This window comes from Pongo pygmaeus, chromosome 9, assembly GCF_028885625.2.
Source record: "Pongo pygmaeus isolate AG05252 chromosome 9, NHGRI_mPonPyg2-v2.0_pri, whole genome shotgun sequence".
NCBI lineage: Eukaryota > Metazoa > Chordata > Mammalia > Primates > Hominidae > Pongo > Pongo pygmaeus.
In genome coordinates this window covers 33,211,543-33,233,080 of record NC_072382.2, presented here as the reverse complement: position 1 = coordinate 33,233,080, position 21,538 = coordinate 33,211,543, and the positions used below count along the sequence as shown (strand labels likewise).

At 38.8% G+C, this 21,538-nt stretch overlaps 1 protein-coding gene across 3 annotated transcripts in view; it reads left to right on the top strand.

The window, feature by feature from the left end:
• Positions 1-21,494, top strand: part of CAPRIN1 (cell cycle associated protein 1) — a 50,323-nt gene extending 28,829 nt beyond the window's left edge. For all 3 annotated transcript variants that reach the window (XM_054440772.2, XM_054440771.2, XM_063671011.1), the window contains 12 exons: positions 3,020-3,072; positions 3,150-3,236; positions 6,591-6,746; positions 6,832-6,940; positions 9,586-9,647; positions 10,372-10,482; positions 10,722-10,871; positions 12,122-12,272; positions 16,810-17,004; positions 17,538-17,638; positions 18,037-18,100; positions 19,637-21,494. In XM_054440772.2, coding sequence (XP_054296747.1) covers positions 3,020-3,072; positions 3,150-3,236; positions 6,591-6,746; positions 6,832-6,940; positions 9,586-9,647; positions 10,372-10,482; positions 10,722-10,871; positions 12,122-12,272; positions 16,810-17,004; positions 17,538-17,638; positions 18,037-18,100; positions 19,637-19,701 — 1,304 coding nt within the window. In that variant the 3' untranslated portion in view covers positions 19,702-21,494. The remainder of the gene's footprint in view (positions 1-3,019; positions 3,073-3,149; positions 3,237-6,590; positions 6,747-6,831; positions 6,941-9,585; positions 9,648-10,371; positions 10,483-10,721; positions 10,872-12,121; positions 12,273-16,809; positions 17,005-17,537; positions 17,639-18,036; positions 18,101-19,636) is intronic.
• Positions 21,495-21,538: the final 44 nt, after the last annotated feature.

Below are 21,538 nucleotides of genomic sequence, written 5' to 3'. Positions count from 1 at the left end.
TTTAGTTTAGGGTTCTGGTTTTATTTGATTTTGCTACAAGTTTAAACTATACACTTACTTAGTTTTCATATATGTACACTAGATTTTATTTTTAAAGAGACTTTAAGCATGACAAAATTTTTTTTTTTATTTTTGAGACAGAGTCTCGCTCTGTTGCCCAGGCTGGAGTGCAGTGGCATGATCTTGGCTTACTGCAAGCTCCGCCTCCTGGGTTCACGCCATTCTCCTGCCTCAGCCTCCTGAGTAGCTGTGACTACAGGCGCCCGTCACCATGCCTGGCTATTTTTTTGAATTTTTAGTAAAGACGGGGTTTCACTGTGTTGGCCAGGATGGTCTCGATCCCTTGACCTCGTGATCCACCCGCCTCGGCCTCCCAAAGTGCTGAGATTACAGGTGTGAGCCACTGCGCCCGGCCTTGACAAAATGTTAAGACAGATTATTAAGAGTAATTCCTACCAGTATTTGTTATATTTGTCTTAGTAGTCATTTGTCTTACTAGTCTTGATCACTATTATAAACTGATAGTTCTTTTGCAGTAATATTGATGGGCAGGAGTATGGGTGAGGGCCAGCTGTTACAAGGATTTTCAAATAGGTTTCTGTCTGACATGCCCAGATTTGCTATTTACCATGCCAGTGCATTGGATGAATAGTATGAGTTGCTTTTGTTTTGTTTTGTTTTGTTTTAATCATGGGGAGATTATAACTCCATAATCTTGAACTATAAATTCCTCCAAGGCAAGGGGTCTTTTCCAGTTAATTTTATCATGTAGCACAACACTAATTATATAGCTAGACACTTAACTGTGAATACTTTTATGATAACTCTTATGTTGATGAGTAAAATTCTGAATACAAGGAAACATTGGAGCATAAATTTTGTTAGAATCAGAGTGCCTGAATTTAAATCTTGGCTTCAACACTTACTAGCTCTGTAACTTTGGGCAAGTTAATGAAACTCTTGTACCTCAGGTTCCCCATTTAGAAAATACGTCAAGTGTGTATACAGTGCCTGACACATGGTAAGCACTTAGTAACTGGTAGCTAGTAGGTTGAAACTAGAAGCGAAGATTGTACATTGGTGGAGTTACTAGTTGGAGATTAATATAAGGCAGTCTTTTTCCCCCTCTTACCACTTTACTAAGTAAAGTAAGATTTTTAATCTGCTTTATACTATTACTTATGAGACGGGAGAGGGCTTTTAATATAGTAGCTCTTTATTTGCATTATACATGATCTGAAATAGCTACTGTTGAACCTCAAGTAATTCTGGAATAAATGGTAAAGAAGACTTTCTAAAATACAAAACACTGTTAATTAACTTTATAAATAAGTTTGTAAGTAAATTCAGATTATGTGATGGCAAACTATTATTTGGAATTTATTCTTTTTTTTTTTTTTTTTGAGACAGAGTCTCTGTCTGTCACTCAGGCTGGAGTGCAGTGGCGTGATCCTGACTCACTGCAACCTATGCCTCCCGGGTTCAAGTGATTATCCTGCCTCAGGCTCCTGAGTAGTGGGGACTATAGGCGCACCACCATGCCAGGCTAATTTTTGTATTTTCAGTAGAGACGGGGTTTCACCATGTTGGTCAGGCTGGTCTCGAACTGCTGACCTCAGGTTATCTACCCGCCTTGGCCTCCCAAAGTGCTGGGATTACAGGCATGAGCCACTGTGCCCAGCCAGCCTTTTTTTTTTTTTTTTTGAGTCAGAGTCTAACTCTGTTGCCTACGCTGGAGTGTAGTCGCATGATCTTGGCTCACTGCAGTTTCCACCTCCGAGGGTCAAGCAATTCTCCTGCCTTAGCCTCTCGAGTAGCTGGGATTATAGGTGCATGCCACCACACCTGACTCGATTTTTTTGTACTTTAGTAGAGACAGGGTTTCACCATATCAGCCAGGCTGGTCTCGAACTCCTGACCTCAAGTGATCCACCCGCATTGGCCTCCCAAAGTCCTGAGATTATAGGCGTGAGCCACCATGCCTGGCCTTAAGTTGAATTCTTTTTTGGGAGGGCAGGGGGCACTGAGTCTCACTCTGTCACCCAGGCTGGAGTGCAGTGGTGCGATCTCAGCTTGCTGCAACCTCTGCCTCCCGGATTCAAGCGATTCTCGTGCCTCAGCCTTCCCAGTAGCTGGTATTACAGGCACACACCACCATGTCTGGCTAATTTTTGTATTTTTGGTAGAGACGGCATTTCACCATGTTGGCCAGGCTGGTCTCAAGCTCCTGACCTCAGAAGATTCCCCCCGCCTCGGCCTCCCAAAGTGCTGGGATTAGAGGCGCGAGCCAGCGCACCTGGCCTAGTTGAATTCTTAACTTTAAAAAAGATTTATTACACTTTATGGCATCATTTCTAAGAATAGACTTTCTTTCTATTTTTTATTTTTATTTTTGAGATGCAGTTTTGCTCTTGTTTCCCAGGTTGGAGCACAATGGCCTGATCTCGGCCCGCTGCAACCTCTATCTCCCAGGTTCAAGCGATTCTCCTGCCTCAGCCTCCTGAGTAGCTGGGATTACAGGTGTCCGCCACCATGCCCGGCTAATTTTTTGCATTTTTAGTACAGTTGGGGTTTCACCAGGTTGGCCAGGTTGGTCTTGAACTCCTGACCTCAGGTGATCCACCTGTCTTGGCCTTCCAAAGTGCTGAGATTACAGACGTGAGCCACTGTGCCTGGCCGACTTTATTTTTTTAGAGCAGTTTTAGGCTCACAGCAAAACTGAACAGAAAGTGTAGAGATTTCCCATTTACTTTCTACCCTCACAGATGCACAGCCTCCCTCATTGTCAGCATCCCCCCCCCCCCACCAGAGTGGTACATTTGTTAACAATGGATAAACCCACACTGACACATTATTATCACCCAAAGTCCATAGTTTACATGTGGGTTTACTCTTAGTGTTATAATTCTCTGGGTTTGGACAAATGCATAATGATGTGTATCTACCAATATCACACAGAGTAGAGTAGTATCACTGACCTAAAAATCCTTTTGTTTTGCACCATTTTTTAACCTCTTAGAACCTGAGCCAGCAGAAGAGTACACTGAGCAAAGTGAAGTTGAATCAACAGAGGTATGATTTTAATTTAATGCTGCCTTTACTTTGCTGCCTTTCAAACAAATGTCTCAAACATTTACTTTGCTTTGCAGTATGTAAATAGACAGTTCATGGCAGAAACACAGTTCACCAGTGGTGAAAAGGAGCAGGTAGATGAGTGGACAGTTGAAACGGTTGAGGTAAGAGTTCTCTGTATTGCAAAGTTGTTGTCTTTGTCTTCAGTTAGTAATTTTTATCTCTACTGAGAACAAATTAAGATTGTTTTTTGCATTATTATTACATTTATTATAATAACAAACTCATTACACCAGACTGTTACTTCCAAAAAATGAATGTTTATTCCTGTGGATGTTTAATAGGATCACTGCTTTGCTGAACCAATTTAAAAAAATTGTTTTATACAAAGTTATTATTTTATACAAAGTTATCTGTGGATTAATCTGTTACCATGATTTGTCTCTTACTGAAATTAGGTTGCTCTGTAAAAATCTGGGCTCCCACACTGATAGCTGTGTTTTGGGGTATCATCTTGCACTCCTCCTTTACCCTAATGCTGTTTGGTCATCAGGCTGTAGACTTCCTCTGGTGTTTTCTAATGCTGTCTCTCAACTGATAATGATGATTTTTTTCGGGTCCTCATGTCTAGTTCAGTGACTCTCTTCATATTACTCCTCTCTGACTGCCTCCAGACCACCCTATTCATTGTCACAACTTAATTATTGGAAAAGTTAGTTTTAAGTTACTTTTACAGCTCACGTCTGTAATCCCAGCACTTTGGAAGGCCAAGACAGGTGGATCACCTGAGGTCAGGAGTTCAAGACCAACCTGGCCAACCTGGTGAAACCCCAACTCTACTAAAAATGCAAAAAATTAGCCGGGCATGGTGGCGGACACCTGTAATCCCAGCTACTCAGGAAGCTGAGGCAGGAGAATCGCTTGAACCTCGGAGATGGAGGTTGCAGTAATTTAAAGCTAATAACTCTCTTCATATTACTTCTCTCTGACTGCCTCCAGATCATCCTATTCATTGTCACAACTTAATTATTGGAAAAGTTAGCTTTAAGTTACTTGTACCTGAGGCTCTCAGTGCTGCCTTGTTACCTGTAAGATAACAGTCCAAAAACCTTACCAACTGGTCCTGGCCTTCCTTTTGATCTTCTTTTAGATGTCTTTCTTTACACCCCCAAAGTGCAGGAAAATAGCTGTAAGCTGAGGGTAATATGCTTTTCTTTTTAATATGTTATTCTTATATCAAGACCATTCTCTTGGCCGGGCACGGTGATTCATGCCTGTAACCCCAGCACTGTGGGGCTGAGGCAGGTGGATCACATGAGGCTAAGAGTTTAAGACCAGCCTGGCCAACATGGTGAAACCCAGTCTCTACTTCAAAAACAAACAAAAACCTGGGCGTGGTGGTGCATGCCTGTAATCCCAGCTACTTGGGAGGCTGAGGTACTGGAACTGGACGGAAGTTGTAGTGAGCTGAGATCGTGCCACTGCATTCCAGCCTGGTTGACAGAGACTCTGTCTCAAAAGAAGAAGAAAAAAACCCATTTTCCAAAGAGATTGCAAAGATTTTTTTTTTTTTTTTGAGAGTCTCACTCTTGCCCAGTAGAGATGGGGTTTCACCATTTTGGCTAGGCTGGTGTTGAATTCCTGACCTCAAGTGATCTGCCCGTTTCAGCCTCCCAAAGTGCTGAGATTACAGTCATGAGCCACTGCGCCTGGCCCATAGATGTTATAATTGTGCCAGCAACTTCATCCCTCTATTGGAGCACCAGAATGCCCCATTGATAAGATAAAGAGAGTAGGCACTTACCCCAGAAAGGTACTTGGGATGAAAATACTGCTCAGGAAGTCCCAACAAAATAGTGTATATTTGCTGAATTAAAGAATGCAGTTCAGAAATGTTACAGGAGGATTAGAAGAGAAATCAATCAAAAAGATTAGTAGAGTGGTGATTTACAGTTGTTACTTGTTATACCAGGGGCATTGGTTTTAGGACACTCCCACACACCGAAGTCTGCTCATACTCAAGTTGTGCCATGTGTCTGTGGGACCCACATATATACAGGTGTTTCACATCTCAAGAGTACTGGAGGATAAGTGAACCTGTGCAGTTCAAGCCCATGTTGTTCAAATGTCGGCTGTATATATGAGGTGTACAAACCCATTGAGTCTTGACTAAGTAGATGGGATATATGTTTTTAGGGGAGCCAGGTAATAGGGATGTATTAGCATGGATGTAGAAGTAGAAATGAACTATTAGCATATTTGTTTTATTGAACATAGAATGCAAGGTAAATATTGACATAGTAGGAAGAAGTTGGGAAGCAGTATACAGTGCTTTGTAGTTAAGTATTTTTGGGATTTTATTTGAGAAGAGCATACTACTTACCACTGTGCCAGTATGGTTTGTTCTTTGTATCTGGTAGGTGATTCTTTCTAAAGGCTATCCACATGAGATTCCACGAATTTTTGGAGCATCCTCAAGTTGGTATTACACAGATTGTTGGTTTCGCTTTGGTAGTGATTTTCATCTGTGTTGTTTATAAAGGGAATAGCTGATTTTGCGTAGTTTCAACCAGTATGACTTGTCCAGTTTTAAATCCAGACAGAATAATATAAATTTGATGTAATAAAAGATAGGATTTCCTTGCAGAGCAGGGAATTACTAAGAACAATAACCAGAGGAAATTATTAGAGCTGGGAAAAGGCTAATAGAGTGAGCTTCGGCTTCTGTAGCAGTTTAGATGAGTTGGTAAAGCTTGATCCTATGGTGTTGGCTGAGAAAATGCAATGGGAAAAACCCAAATCTTGATGATAATAATAGCTAACATTTCTTGAGTGCTGTGTACCAGGTTGTGAGATAGATATATATTTGACATAGATATATAAATCCAGTTACTATAGAAGGCATAACAGTTTTAAGAAAAATACATTATTTTAAGATGTAAACACAGGTAATCTTTCTTTGAAAGCAGCTTATAAAATAAATCTGAGGCTGGGCATGGTGGCTCATGCCTGTATTCCCAGCACTTGGGAGGCCGAGGCGGGTGGGTCACAAGGTCAGGAGTTCAAGACCAGCCTGGCCAACATGGTGTGAAACCCTGTCTCCACAAAAATTAGCCGAGTTTGGTGATGGGTGCCTGTAATCACAGCTACTTGAGAGGCTGAGGCAGGAGAATTGCTTGAACTCGGGAGATGGATGTTGCAGTGAGTCGAGATCCCGCCACTGCTCTCCAGCCTGGGCTACAGAGCTAGATTCCGTCTCAAAAAAATTAAAAATTAAAAAAAAATAAATCAACATGAAATGCTACATAGTGGTCTTATGGAACTGAAACACTGTAGAAGTGATGACATTTTTCAGAATGTTAAATTTGGCATAAATGTAGTTCATTTGGGTAACTGCATTAAAGCCTGTTCTGTTTATAGTATAGATGGTATATGTAGTTTGGGGGACCCATCATGGTGGTAGTGAGTAGAGCTTTTTTGCTCTCCTATTCCTTCTTATCCTTTTGTTTCTACCTTAGGTGGTAAATTCACTCCAGCAGCAACCTCAGGCTGCATCCCCTTCAGTACCAGAGCCCCACTCTTTGACTCCAGTGGCTCAGGCAGATCCCCTTGTGAGAAGACAGCGAGTACAAGACCTTATGGCACAAATGCAGGGTCCCTATAATTTCATACAGGTATGTTCATTTTAGTCAAACACTGTAACAGAAAGTTTAAGTGTTTATATTATTTGACTTTATTCTATCCTAACTTAACCTGTAGGATTCAATGCTGGATTTTGAAAACCAGACACTTGATCCTGCCATTGTATCTGCACAGCCTATGAATCCAACACAAAACATGGACATGCCCCAGCTGGTTTGCCCTCCAGGTTAGTAGTGGTACGTTTTTATGTGAGAGAGAAGTATAAGGCCAGTACTTTCAGGTTTTAAAAAGATTGTGAAAATAAATTTTGTTTATTTTAATGACTGTTTAATTTTGACTCTTAGGTCTTTTAATTTGATAAAAAAAAGTTATTGTTCCTATAATTTGAATTAAAAATGTAGTTCCATAATTGTTTATTTTTAAACTTTTCATTGGCATGTAGATATAGAAAAATATACGCAAGTTTAATGAGTTTTTATAAACTGAAAACACCTGCAGCTAGATTAAGAAATGAAACATTACCAGTACCCCAGAAACCTACGTTGTTTCCTTTCAATCACTAGGTACCCTCACCCCTAGCGATAGCAACCACTTCCGTACTTGTAACTATAATAGACCAGTTTTGCCTGTTTTTGTAACTTTAACAAGTGAAATTTTGCTTGGCTTTTAAAATTTCAAAATTAATCTAGGAGTAAAAATAATAGAGGTGCCTTTTTTTGAATGCTTTTAGCTTTCTAGGAGAATTTCTGGATTTTATTACCTTAAAAAAAATACACAGCAATGAAGTGTGTGAGGGAATATGTAAGAGGCAAAGGGAAGAGAGAAACCACAAGACAGTTTCAGACTCTTTCTGGACTTAACACCATTATTTGTAGTAGTAGCACTAAATAGTGTTGGTGTCTTCCATTGGGTTAAGTGGACCTTCTCTCCAGGACTATTAGTGATTGTGAGTCATCTTGGTTTTTCCCAGAACACATCAGTTTTAGTTGCACAAAAGTGGAACTAAATAAAATAACCTATTTAATGTTGCATGATGTTAAATATCATAAAAGAAATTGCAGAGTAAAAGTATGTTTAATGACAGTTAATTTGGTGTAAGGTAGTTAGGATTTTTCTGAAGTAAAGGGAGCTCATATCTCTCACATTTCTATCAAGAGTTTTAGAAAACAGATCAAAGATGACACCTATAAGAGAGCAATCATGGTTTTTAGTGTTCATTTTCTGAGCTCTACCAAAGGAAAGAGAATAAGTCGTTTTCTCAGCTGGGGAATTGTGTGAAAGTCAGTATACATAGCACTGATAAAACCTGTAAGGCTATTTAGTTATTTACATAATGCTGAGTCCATTAGACTCTCCAGTGAAAATGGGTGCTTTCTTAATGACTAATCAAAGATCGTCGTTTTCATTATCTGTTTAATCATTGTTGGGAAGGGAGGTGGGAGAGTGATCAGAATTGTTAAGAAGATGCATGCTGAGTTGAATATAGGCTGTTAAAAAGTATATATTATTTATTTATTTATTTAGAGACTCAGTCTTGCTTTGTCGCCAGGCTGGAGTGCAGTGGCGCATTCTTGGCTCAGCTCACTGCAACCCCCGCCTCCCGGGTTCAAGGGATTCTCCTGCCCCAGCCTCCCCAGGAGCTGGAAGTACAGGTGCACACCACTACACCCAGCTAATTTTTGTATTTTAAGTAGAGACGGGGTTTTACCATGTTGGCCAGGATGGTGTCAATCTCTTGACCTCGTGATCCACCCGCCTCGGCCTCCCAAAGTGCTGGGATTACAAGCGTGAGCCACTGTGCCTGGCCAAAAAGTACATATTTTAAATTTTCTTTTTCTCTAGAAACATTTGAAATTGAAAGTTGATTATATTAACATATATTGAGCTGGGTATGGTAGCTCATGCCTGTAATCTCAGTGCTTTGGGAGGCTGAGGAGGGAGGATCACTTGAGCCCAGGAGTTTGAGACCAGCCTGAGCAACATAGACCCCGCCTCTACAAAAAAATTAAAAATTAGTCAAATAAAAAAGTGAGCTTGGCAGGGTGGCATGCATCTATAGTCCCAGCTGCTCAAGAAGCCAAGATGGGAGGATTTCTTGAGCCCAGAGTTTGAGACTACAGTTAGCTATGATGGTGCCACTGCACTCCAGCCTGGGCAACACAGTGAGACCCTGTTTCAGAAGAAACAAAAGATAAAAATGGAATACTATCTGTCTGAGGTCTGGAGTATGAATAATGCCACTTTATTGTACAGCTTTAAAAGTCTTTTCTCATGGCACTGATTATTTGTTAGTGCATTCTATTAACATTTTACTTTACTCTTGGAAAAAACAAGATGAAATCAATTGTGAAAGTAAACTGTTAAATAATAACCACTGCCGGTAAACTAAAATGCTCACTTGAAAGCTAAAATTTTATCTGCATTTCCCAATTTATTTTCATGATTGCTAAAAAGTTTGTTTATGGTTTGGCTATAGAAATTTACCTTTAATTGCCGGGCATGGTGGTTCATCCCTGTAATCCCAGCACTTTGGGAGGCTGAGATGGGCAGATTGCTTGAGCCTAGGAGTTTGAGACCAGCCTGGGCAACATGGCAAAACCCTGTCTCTATTAAAAATACAAATATTATCCGAGTGTGGTGGCACACACCTGTAGTCACAGTTACTTGGGAGGCTGAGGTGGGAGGATCACTTGAGCCTGGGAGGCAGAGGTTGCAGTGTGCTAAGATCACATCACTGTACTCCAGCCTGGGTGACAGAGCGAGACCGCCCCCCCCCAAAAAAAGCCTTTAATAGCGAAATAAAAGGTATTTAGACGCGTCTCTCTAAAAATTTAATTTTGTTTGACAAAAATATTTTGGTTACCTTTGCAGTTCATTCTGAATCTAGACTTGCTCAGCCTAATCAAGTTCCTGTACAACCAGAAGCTACACAGGTAAGAGTGATAAAACTATTTTCTTCAGGGCCAGGTGAGGTGGCTCATACCTATAATCCTAGTACTTTAGGAGGCTGAGATGGGAGGATCACTTGAGGTCAGGAGTTCAAGACCAGTCTGGGCAGTGTAGCGAGACACCATCTCTATTTTTAAAAAATAATTAAAAAATATTTTTTCACTTTTGTTTTAATTGGTTCCTTGATTTCTTTCTTAGCTTATGAAAGAAAGGTATGAATTTCATCAGTGTCCAAGTCTTCTGTTGGAATTCAACAAATTTATTGTTGTGGATAGCTGTCAGCCTTTATTTTTATGTTTAGGTTCATTTTTCCTCTTGATGACTTTTTAAGTTTTTCTTAAGTCTTGCATTTTAAATAACGTATTATAATATAATCAGCTTTTTTTATTTAGAACTGAGAATTTCAGAAGACATAGTTTAGACATAATTCTAAAATTTAGTGCAGATTTCTCCATCTTAGAAGTACTTGTGGAAGGCTTTTATAATGAGACTTGGGTTTATTTAACGTCGAGCTTCAAAAATATATAGTTTTTTTGCAATTTTTAGGTTTTATGTTATACAAATTTAAAGAGAGATGGTAGTATTAATTTCTCCCTTCTTTAGCAGTTGTATCTATTTCTTAGCCTTATGTGTCTTAGAGGTAACTCGTTTTTTTAACAGCCAATTTTGTAAGCAGGAAGAAGCTTTTATTTATTTATTTATGTCTAGGTTCCTTTGGTATCATCCACAAGTGAGGGGTACACAGCATCTCAACCCTTGTACCAGCCTTCTCATGCTACAGAGCAACGACCACAGAAGGAACCAATTGATCAGATTCAGGCAAGTTCTGTTACCAGGTCACATACATTTGATGAGGCACTTACTCATGAATTGAACAGAGGTACATTACCATTAATATCATGATTCTTCTTTTTGGACCTACTTTGCTTTCATGAAATATTTGAGTTTGTTAATACACATAAGTTTGAGATTAATTTACCACTTTAGTACATCTGTTCACTTTTTGTTAGGCTAAGTTTAGTTTACCGCTAAAGTGCATCTATTCACTTTGTGTTTAGGCAACAATCTCTTTAAATACAGACCAGACTACAGCATCATCATCCCTTCCTGCTGCGTCTCAGCCTCAAGTATTTCAGGCTGGGACAAGCAAACCTTTACATAGCAGTGGAATCAATGTAAATGCAGCTCCATTCCAGTCCATGCAAACGGTAAGCAAATTAACTAACATTAATTGCCTAGTATGTAATGTGAATCATGGTAGATTTTCCTTTATTTTTTAAAGGTCTTCATTTAACTGTGCTTGAGTCTGCATCTTTCGTTAACTGTAGGGTATATTTAATTGGACATAAACTGATTATTCCAGAGATGAACTGATATTAACGGATATTCTAGAGATAAATTTTAGGCTTATGAGTGATGTGCCTGCATCATCTTAATTTGTAGTTTTACCCTTTTGATTTGATTAACAAAAGTTTAAACATTCAAAGAAATAGACTAATATAACATCCATATAATCATTACCTAGATTTAATAGTTGCCCTGTTTGCTTAATCTTTTATTTTACTGAAGTATTTTGAAGTTTCAGATGTTATGCTTTACCTTGATTCTTGAGCAAGCACCTTTAGAGAATTTCTAGAAAATCATAATAATACTGTAATCTGTGGGGTGCAGCTAAATCGGTGCTCAGAGGAAAGTTCGTAAGATGAAATATTAAAATAACTTGATTAAAATGTTAATAATGAAAAAACATTCAACTCTGTTAAAGTTCATAGAATAAATTTCTGTAAGTGATACTGCATCAGGAGTTTGTCTTATTTATTTATTTTTTGAGACAAAGTCTTGCTCTGTCGCCCAGGCTGGAGTGTAGTGGCGTGATCTCAGCTCACTGCAATATCCGCCTCCTGGGTTCAAGCGATTCTCATGCCTCAGCCTCTGGAGTAGCTGACACTACAGGCATAAGCCACCATGCCCAGCTAATTTTTGTATTTTTAGTAGAGACGGGGTTTCACCATGTTGGCCAGGCTGGTCTTGAACTTTTGGCTTCAGATGATCTGCCTGCCTCAGCCTCCCAAAGTGCTGGGATTACAGGTGTGAGCCACTGTGCCCGGCCAGGATTTGTCTTTTAAAAAGATTTCTCATATATGTAAAAGTATTTCCAAGGCTGCTGATTGCATGTCTTTTTATTTTTTTTTATTCCCTACTTCCATTTCACAGCATGTTGTTATACTCCCCTTTAAGTACTATATGGTATATATGTCTTTTTCCACATTGAAGCACTTGGAGGGATTTGTGTGTGTGTGTGTGTGTGTGTGTGTGTGTGTGTGTGTGTGATGTTTTTGTGTTTGAGACCTCTGTGATGTCTTTATTTACGTCTGAGGTAAAACCACCATTGAGTTTGGCCATGTTATAAAGCAGAGAATAAAAGGATGAACTAATCATTTACTTTATTTACTAACAGGTGTTCAATATGAATGCCCCAGTTCCTCCTGTTAATGAACCAGAAACTTTAAAACAGCAAAATCAGTACCAGGCCAGTTATAACCAGAGCTTTTCTAGTCAGCCTCACCAAGTAGAACAAACAGAGCTTCAGCAAGAACAGCTTCAAACAGGTACGAAATCCAGTGTCACCTCATTGGCTCCTTGCTTTCCAGCACAGTTATTGACAGTGTTAGGACAGTTTAGACTTCAGAGTGGTGGTGTCCAAGAGTTTCTGTTTTAGTAGTAGACCATATGAATTTTTCATTTCAGATCATGAGTTAAATTGAGTCTGTACTTGTATATGTGAATTATGTGCAATTTTTGGAGGCTTTATAGCCATTTTCCTTTTGTCACTGAACTTACATAATATCCCTGTTGCATGGTATAATTTATATGGAATTAAATTTGTTACTTGAATTACCATAAACTGTACTTTTTTTTTTTTTTTGAGATGGGGTCTCACACTGTCACCCAGGCTGGAGCGCAGTGCCGCCATCTCGGCTCACTGCAACCTCTGCCTCCTGGACACAAGCAATCCTCCCTACCTCAACCTCCCAAGTAGCTTGGGAATACACGCATGTGCCACCACGCCCAGCTAATTTTTTGTATTTTTGGTAAAGTTGGGGTTTCACCATGTTGCCCAGGCTTGTCTTGAACTTCTGAGCTCACGTGATCTGCCCACCTCAGCCTCCCAAAGTGCTGGAATTAAAGGCGTGAGCCATTGCACCTGGTGATAAACTATACTTTTAATTGTTAATTGATTGAAGGCTTTTAGCATGATATCTGGCATTGAGTCAGTTAGACAAAGTTAAGAAAAAACTCATGGTGGCTGCATTTCGTGGACTGGGTTGAAACATAATCTGTTTTGTCAAGTAAGGTCATAATTTGGCTAGTTACCATACCTGTCACGATAGTAATGTAGGTAGGGACACTTTTATTTATTTGAGACAGGTTCTCACTTTGTTGCCCAGGCTGGAGTGCAGTGATGCTAGCATAACTCACTGCAGCCTCAAACTCCTGGGCTCAATGATCCTCCTCCCTCAGCCTCCTGAGTAGTTGGGACTACAGGTGCTTACCACCATGGCTGGCTAATTTTTTTTTTTTTTTTTTTTTTGTAGAGACAGGGTCTCCAGGAGCTTACTATGATGCCAGGCTGGTCTCCAGCTCCTTGCCTTGAGCGAACTTATTGTCTCTGTCTCCCAGAGTGGTGGGATTATGGGCATGAACTACCTTGTCTAGCTCGATAGAGATACTTTAGATTTTTTTTTTTTAATTTTTTTAAAGAAATGGGGTCTCTATCTGTTGCCCAGGTTGGAGTGCAGTGGTGTAATCATGTACTGGAGCCTTTAACTTCGGAGCTCAAATCATGTACTGGAGCCTTTAACTCCCCACAAGTAGCTAGGACTGCAGGCTTTTCTCAAACTCAGGGCCTCCAGCAGTCCTCCCACCTCTACCTTATAATGCATGGGGATTATAGGCATGAGCCACCATGATGTCTTCTTTAGTTCTTTGGTTCTTTAATTCCTCAGAATTTAATTGGAATCCCACAACAAACCAGCAGTCAGAGGAGTTAATACTTTTATTTTGTCAGCCCGATTTTGAAAAGTTGTAAAATTTTCTAATTATTCAATTTCTTGGTAAACTTGGATCAGCATTAGATTTTTCAGTAGTAAATTCTTACATATCCTGTAGTATTCAGTATCACTAATATGAAGCTTGAATCTTCCATACTCTGATAGAAGTTATCAGTTATACTATGCTCAGCTTCCGAATGATAAAAACTAGTGGCGTGATCACCATGGCTCACTGTAACCTCTGCCACTGGGTTCAAGGGATCCTCCTACCTCAGTCTCCCAAGTAGCACAGGCATGTGCCACCATGCCTGGCTAATTTTTTCTTTTTTCAATTTTTTTTAATTTTTAGTAGAGAGAGGGTTTCACATATTGTCCAGGCTGGTCTCGAACTCCTGGTCTGGGCTCAAGTGATCTGCCTGCCTTGACCTCCCAAAGTGCTGGAATTACACTCACACCAGTCACATACGCAGCAAGTTCTCTTTAATCTCAGGGCCTTCATACTTAATTTCCTTCTTGCCGAAAACTTTTTCCCACTGATAAGTACATGGATTGCTTTTTCTATTTTTTTAAAAAAAGTTCATTTGTTTATTTTTAATTGAGAAGTAGAAACTATATATATGTGTATTTATCGCGTACAGCATGATGTGTTGAAATGTGTGTCCATTGTGGGCAGGCTTCATGGCTGGCACCTATAATCCCAGCTACATTTGAGGCTGAGGTGGGAGGATTGCTTGAGGCCAGGTGTTCATGATGAAATAATATGTATACATTGTGGGCCATTGTCCAGTGCATTGATGCAATCTCGGCTCACTGCAACCTCCGCCTCTTGGGTTCAATCGCTTGGGTTCAAGCGATTTTCCTGCCTAGGCCTCCTGCCTCAGGCCTCAGATGATCCACCTGCCTCAGCCTTCCAAAGTGCTGGGATTACAGGCGTGAGCCACCATGCCCGGCCTGATATTTGTTGAACAAATCATTTCAGTATGTCCCATCATTCTAGAAATTTTAATTTGAATTAGTGTCTAATTAGGAACAACATAACAAAAGAATCTTTGGCTTTTTAAAATGGCCTACAAGTTTATACTTTACCAAAATTTAAGTAGGAATTTTGGTATTTTAAAATAAAATGAAGGCTGGGTGTGGTGGCTCATGCCTGTAATCCCAGCTCTTTGGGAGGCCCGCTTGAGACCAGGAGTTTGAGACCAGCCTGGGAAACACAGAGCCCCACCTCTATAAAATAAATACAGAAATTAGCAGGGTGAGGTGGTGAATGCCTGTAGTTGTAGCTACTCAGGAGGCTGAGGCCAGAGGGTCACTTGAGCCCAGGAGTTCAAGGTTGCAGTGAGCCATGATTATTTGACTGAACTCCAACCTCAGCAACACTGGGTGAGAGAGCTAGACCTTGTCTTAAAAGTAAAAATTAAATAAAATAAAGATGACACTTAAGTTATTATGCTGTGAGTTCCTTCCTTTCTTTCTTTCCTTTCCTTTTTCCTTTCTTTTTTGAGACAGAGTCTGGCTCTTGTCTCCCAGGCTGTGGAGTGCAGTGGTACGATCTCGGCTCACTGCAACTTCTTCCTTCCAGGCTTAAGCCATCCTCCCACCTCAGCCTCCCAAGTAGCTGGGACCACAGGCATGCACCACCATGCCTGGCTAATTTTTGTATTTTGTTGTTGTTGTTGTTGTTGTTGTTGAGATGGGGTCTCACTGTGTTGCCTAGCTGGTCTCAAACTCCTAAGCTCAAGCAATCTGCTCAGCTTGGCCTCCCAAAGTGCTGGGATTACCAGCGTGAGCCACTACACCCAGCCTGGCTATGAATTTCTTACAGTGAGATTTGATCAAGATTAAAAGCTGTTATTGATAAAAAGTGATTTTAAAATTCAGTTCTTTTGGCTACTTTGTACGTGGATACAAATGAACCATTTTACAAGGAAAATGTTACGTGTATTTGTCATTCACTTACAATTTTAAATTTTGGGAATATAATAAAAGGCAATCTGTAAAAAGATGACACTGATGTAGTTGGTTTACTAAGTAATTCAAGAGGAGCCGTGGCTCTCTCTTTTTCTCTAGGTATTCCCTAGTGCTTTCATCGTAAAATAGGATTCTAACAACTATTAATGTATTTGGAGTTTCTTAAGGGTGTAAAATAGGTCAAGTAAAGATTTTCGAGAGTCATACAGCTGCTTTTCTCTCTGCCCCAAAAGGGGAGATTTGGGTTGGCCAGCAGCTTCTGACCCTTGTTGTTAGTGTGTGGGCCTTCCTTTGTTCTGTTGCCTTCCTCACCTCCCAGAGGTACTTTTAGCACCCTATTTTTTTCTCCTCTTTGAATTATAAACATTGTTCTGTAGTATTAAATTTTTGAAAATTCTAGATTCTAGAACTCTCTCCATTGTGGATGGAGCTTGTATATATGTTAGTGCGTACCTTCTAGAACCTTCAAGTGGGTTGAGTGCCAATGTGAGTACCATGTGATTGTTTTCTAAATTGGCAATACTTGCCATTTTAAATACTTTGAAATGGAATTTGACATTAAGGGCTACAAGTCGAAGGCCTCTGCTGATTAAACTCTGTAGTTGATGACATATTCTACCATATAGCTGCTTAAATATGAGAGAGTGGTTTTGTATGTTTTACTAAGTAAAAAAAGAGGATATTTAAAAGAATAAGAAAACTTCTACCACTAAGGAGCTTTATATTTTATAATGAAAAGAAGTAATTAAATGGTACAAAATGGTAATGTACTAAGAGTAAATCTTTTGAGTTATTTTGGGTCTCTTGTGCTGAAAAGTAGATGCCTTTCAGAAGACGTTAATATAGCCTTTCAAATAATTTGTTTGGAAGGATCACTCATGCACCCTGCTTTCAAAGGTTTGGAATTGTGGTTGGAGAATTTTACCCCCATTAGCTGAGTCTAAGGGTAGGAGAAAGGTAAGAGACTTTATTCATGTGTAGTTTTTCTTATCATTGTATGCAAATTTAAGGATTAAACTTTAAAGAGACTGTATAAGACACTTCTTAAACTAGAAAGTGCATGGGAGAACAAACGGTAATGAACTCTGTGTATATATATATCTTTTTCTTTTTTAAATTATAGTGGTTGGCACTTACCATGGTTCCCCAGACCAGTCCCATCAAGTGACTGGTAACCACCAGCAGCCTCCTCAGCAGAACACTGGATTTCCACGTAGCAATCAGCCCTATTACAATAGTCGTGGTGTGTCTCGTGGAGGCTCCCGTGGTGCTAGAGGCTTGATGAATGGATACCGGGGCCCTGCCAATGGATTCAGAGGTAAAAAAATAAAAAAGGAGGTTCTAATGACGTTTTACTAGTTCAAATTATTTTTTGATTTGTAAAATATACCACACAGTTTTTGGGAAGGATGTATCTGCATTAGCCTCTTATGTGTAATTTAAACAAAATGTATATTTTGGTACAATTGGTATAATTTGTGTATTTGGTATAATTTGTTATTTAAGTAACAAATCATGGAATTTTTGTTCATTTGGTTATGTCAAATTAATGTCTACCACTATCTCCTAGAGGATAAGTATTTTCCGCATTACCAAAACTTATGGGGATTGTTTATTATGTTTGTATAGATGTGTGTTTACATGCATAGATGGGTTAAAAGTTTATTTTCTGAGGGGCAGTTAGTACTTATAGAAATTTATAAACAGATTGGATCAAGATAGGAAATTGGAGATTAATTTGATTAACTAGCCTGGCTTATAATTTCTAGTTCTTCCCGTCTTCATTAATAAAAAAGTAAAAATTCCTTGTGAAGATAAGAAAATTATTTCTTTTCTTGTCCTAAATTTTAGGAGGATATGATGGTTACCGCCCTTCATTCTCTAACACTCCAAACAGTGGTTATACACAGTCTCAGTTCAGTGCTCCCCGGGATTACTCTGGCTATCAACGGGTAGGTAAAGTAGTTCTAAAGTGTAAACCTGAACTAAATATACCGATGAAAGTGACGTAGTGTTGTTGCTTAATGAACCTAGGTAACTAATTTGGCGTTAACTTTGTGGTGTCCAAGACACTTTGTTGAAACAAAAGCTTTTAGTACTCAACATAAGTACTCCTTTAGTAAAGCCTGTTAAAGACAGTGATTTCCAAGAGCAGAGAAATATATTTCACTGAATGTTCTTTGAGAATAGTAGAAGTACAATTACAGAATAAGGTGTAGCTGTGATAAAGTGATACTGAAGTGTTTAAAAGATTAAGGAAGAATTCTGTATTGAGTGTTAGACTGAAAGAATAGATGGGTAAGCATTTTTTTAAAAGTACCTTTTCAATACTAACTAGCTTGTCTTTTAGGATGGATATCAGCAGAATTTCAAGCGAGGCTCTGGGCAGAGTGGACCACGGGGAGCCCCACGAGGTAATATTTTGTGGTGGTGATCCTAGCTCCTAAGTGGAGCTTCTGTTCTGGCCTTGGAAGAGCTGTTCATAGTCTGCATGTTAGGAATACATTTATCCTTTCCAGACTTGTTGCTAGGGATTAAATGAAATGCTCTGTTTCTAAAACTTAATCTTGGACCCAAATTTTAATTTTTGAATGACTTTTCCCTGTTACTATATAAACTGTCTTGAAAACTAGAACATATTCTCTTCTCAGAAAAAGTGTTTTTCCAACTGAAAATTATTTTTCAGGTCCTAAAACCTGCTAAATGTTTTTAGGAAGTACTTATTGAAACATTTTTGTAAGACATTTTTGGAATGAGATTGAACATTTATATAAATTTATTATTCCTCTTTCATTTTTTTGAAACATGCCTATTATATTTTAGGGCCAGACACCCTTTAATGGCTGGATAAGCCATAGTTGACATTTAGAGAACCATTTAGAAGTGATAGAACTAATGGAATTTACAATGCCTTTTGGACCTCTATTAGTGATATAAATATCAAGTTATTTCTGACTTTTAAACAAAACTCCCAAATTCCTAACTTATTGAGCTATACTTAAAAAAAAATTACAGGTTTAGAGAGTTTTTTGTTTTTCTTTTACTGTTGGAAAACTACTTCCCATTTTGGCAGGAAGTTAACCTATTTAACAATTAGAGCTAGCATTTCATGTAGTCTGAAATTCTAAATGGTTCTCTGATTTGAGGGAGGTTAAACATCAAATAGGTTTCCTCTATTGGCCATAACATGTATAAAATGTGTTAAGGAGGAATTACAAAGTACTTTGATTTGAATGCTAGTAGAAACTGGCCAGGAAAAAGGTACATTTTTCTAAAAATTAATGGATCACTTGGGAATTACTGACTTGATTAGAAGTATCAAAGGATATTTGCATGTGAATGTGGGTTATGTTCTTTCCCACCTTGTAGCATATTTGATGAAAGTTGAGTTAACTGATAGCTAAAAATCTGTTTTAACAGCATGTAAAAAGTTATTTTATCTGTTAAAAGTCATTATACAATTTTGAATGTTATGTAGTTTCTTTTTAACAGTTTAGGTAATAAGGTCTGTTTTCATTCTGGTGCTTTTATTAATTTTGATAGTATGATGTTACTTACTACTGAAATGTAAGCTAGAGTGTACACTAGAATGTAAGCTCCATGAGAGCAGGTACCTTGTCTGTCTTCTCTGCTGTATCTATTCCCAACGCTTGATGACGGTGCCTGGCACATAGTAGGCACTCAATAAATACTTGTTGAATGAATGAATGAATGAGTACTGGTGGAATACTCCATTAGCTCTACTCTTCTTTTAGCTAAGAGAACATGAGCAAATTTGCGCATGACAGCTTCCAGGACAGGGGAAACTTGAACACTGAAGAATTGACCTCTTAAGCCTAATAATGTGGTGACAGGCTGCCCACATGCTTCTTGACTTCAGATGAAAATCTGCTTGAAGGCAAAACAAATAATATTTGAAAGAAAAATCAAATGCCATTTTTGTCTTCTAGGTCGTGGAGGGCCCCCAAGACCCAACAGAGGGATGCCGCAAATGAACACTCAGCAAGTGAATTAATCTGATTCACAGGATTATGTTTAATCGCCAAAAACACACTGGCCAGTGTACCATAATATGTTACCAGAAGAGTTATTATCTATTTGTTCTCCCTTTCAGGAAACTTATTGTAAAGGGACTGTTTTCATCCCATAAAGACAGGACTACAATTGTCAGCTTTCTATTACCTGGATATGGAAGGAAACTATTTTTACTCTGCATGTTCTGTCCTAAGCGTCATCTTGAGCCTTGCACATGATACTCAGATTCCTCACCCTTGCTTAGGAGTAAAACAATATACTTTACAGGGTGATAATAATCTCCATAGTTATTTGAAGTGGCTTGAAAAAGGCAAGATTGACTTTTATGACATTGGATAAAATCTACAAATCAGCCCTCGAGTTATTCAGTGATAACTGACAAACTAAAATATTTCCCTAGAAAGGAAGATGAAAGGAGTGGAGTGTGGTTTGGCAGAACAACTGCATTTCACAGCTTTTCCAGTTAAATTGGAGCACTGAATGTTCAGATGCATACCAAATTATGCATGGGTCCTAATCACACATATAAGGCTGGCTACCAGCTTTGACACAGCACTGTTCATCTGGCCAAACAACTGTGGTTAAAAACACATGTAAAATGCTTTTTAACAGCTGATACTGTATAAGACAAAGCCAAGATGCAAAATTAGGCTTTGATTGGCACTTTTTGAAAAATATGCAACAAATATGGGATGTAATCCGGATGGCCGCTTCTGTACTTAATGTGAAATATTTAGATACCTTTTTGAACACTTAACTGTTTCTTTGAGACAATGACTTTTGTAAGGATTGGTACTATCTATCATTCCTTATGACATGTACATTGTCTGTCACTAATCCTTGGATTTTGCTGTATTGTCACCTAAATTGGTACAGGTACTGATGAAAATCTCTAGTGGATAATCATAACACTCTTGGTCACATGTTTTTCCTTTAGCTTGAAAGCTTTTTTTAAAAAGGAAAAGATACCAAATGCCTGCTGCTACCACCCTTTTCAATTGCTATCTTTTGAAAGGCACCAGTATGTGTTTTAGATTGATTTCCCTGTTTCAGGGAAATCACAGACAGTAGTTTCAGTTCTGATGGTATAAGCAAAACAAATAAAACATGTTTATAAAAGCTGTATCTTGAAACACTGGTGTTCAACAGCTAGCAGCTTATGTGATTCACCCCATGCCACGTTAGTGTCACAAATTTTATGGTTATCTCCAGCAACATTTCTCTAGTACTTGCACTTATTATCTTTTGTCTAATTTAACCTTAACTGAATTCTCCATTTCTCCTGGAGACATTTATATTCAAAGTGATAATTCCTTCCCTTAGATGCATAGGGAGAGTCTCTAAATTTGATGGAAATGGACACTTGAGTAGTGACTTAGCCTTATGTACTCTGTTGGAATTTGTGCTAGCAGTTTGAGCACTAGTTCTGTGTGCCTATGAACTTAATGCTGCTTATTGTCTCATTCTGACTTCATGGAGAATTAATCCCACCTTTAAGCAAAGGCTACTAAGTTAATGGTATTTTCTGTGCAGAAATTAAATTTTATTTTCAGCATTTAGCCCAGGAATTCTTCCAGTAGGTGCTCAGCTATTTAAAAACAAAACTATTCTCAAACATTCATCATTAGACAACTGGAGTTTTTGCTGGTTTTGTAACCTACCAAAATGGATAGGCTGTTGAACATTCCACATTCAAAAGTTTTGTAGGGTGGTGGGAAATGGGGGATCTTCAATGTTTATTTTAAAATAAAATAAAATAAGTTCTTGACTTTTCTCATGTGTGGTTGTGGTACATCATATTGGAAGGGTTAACCTGT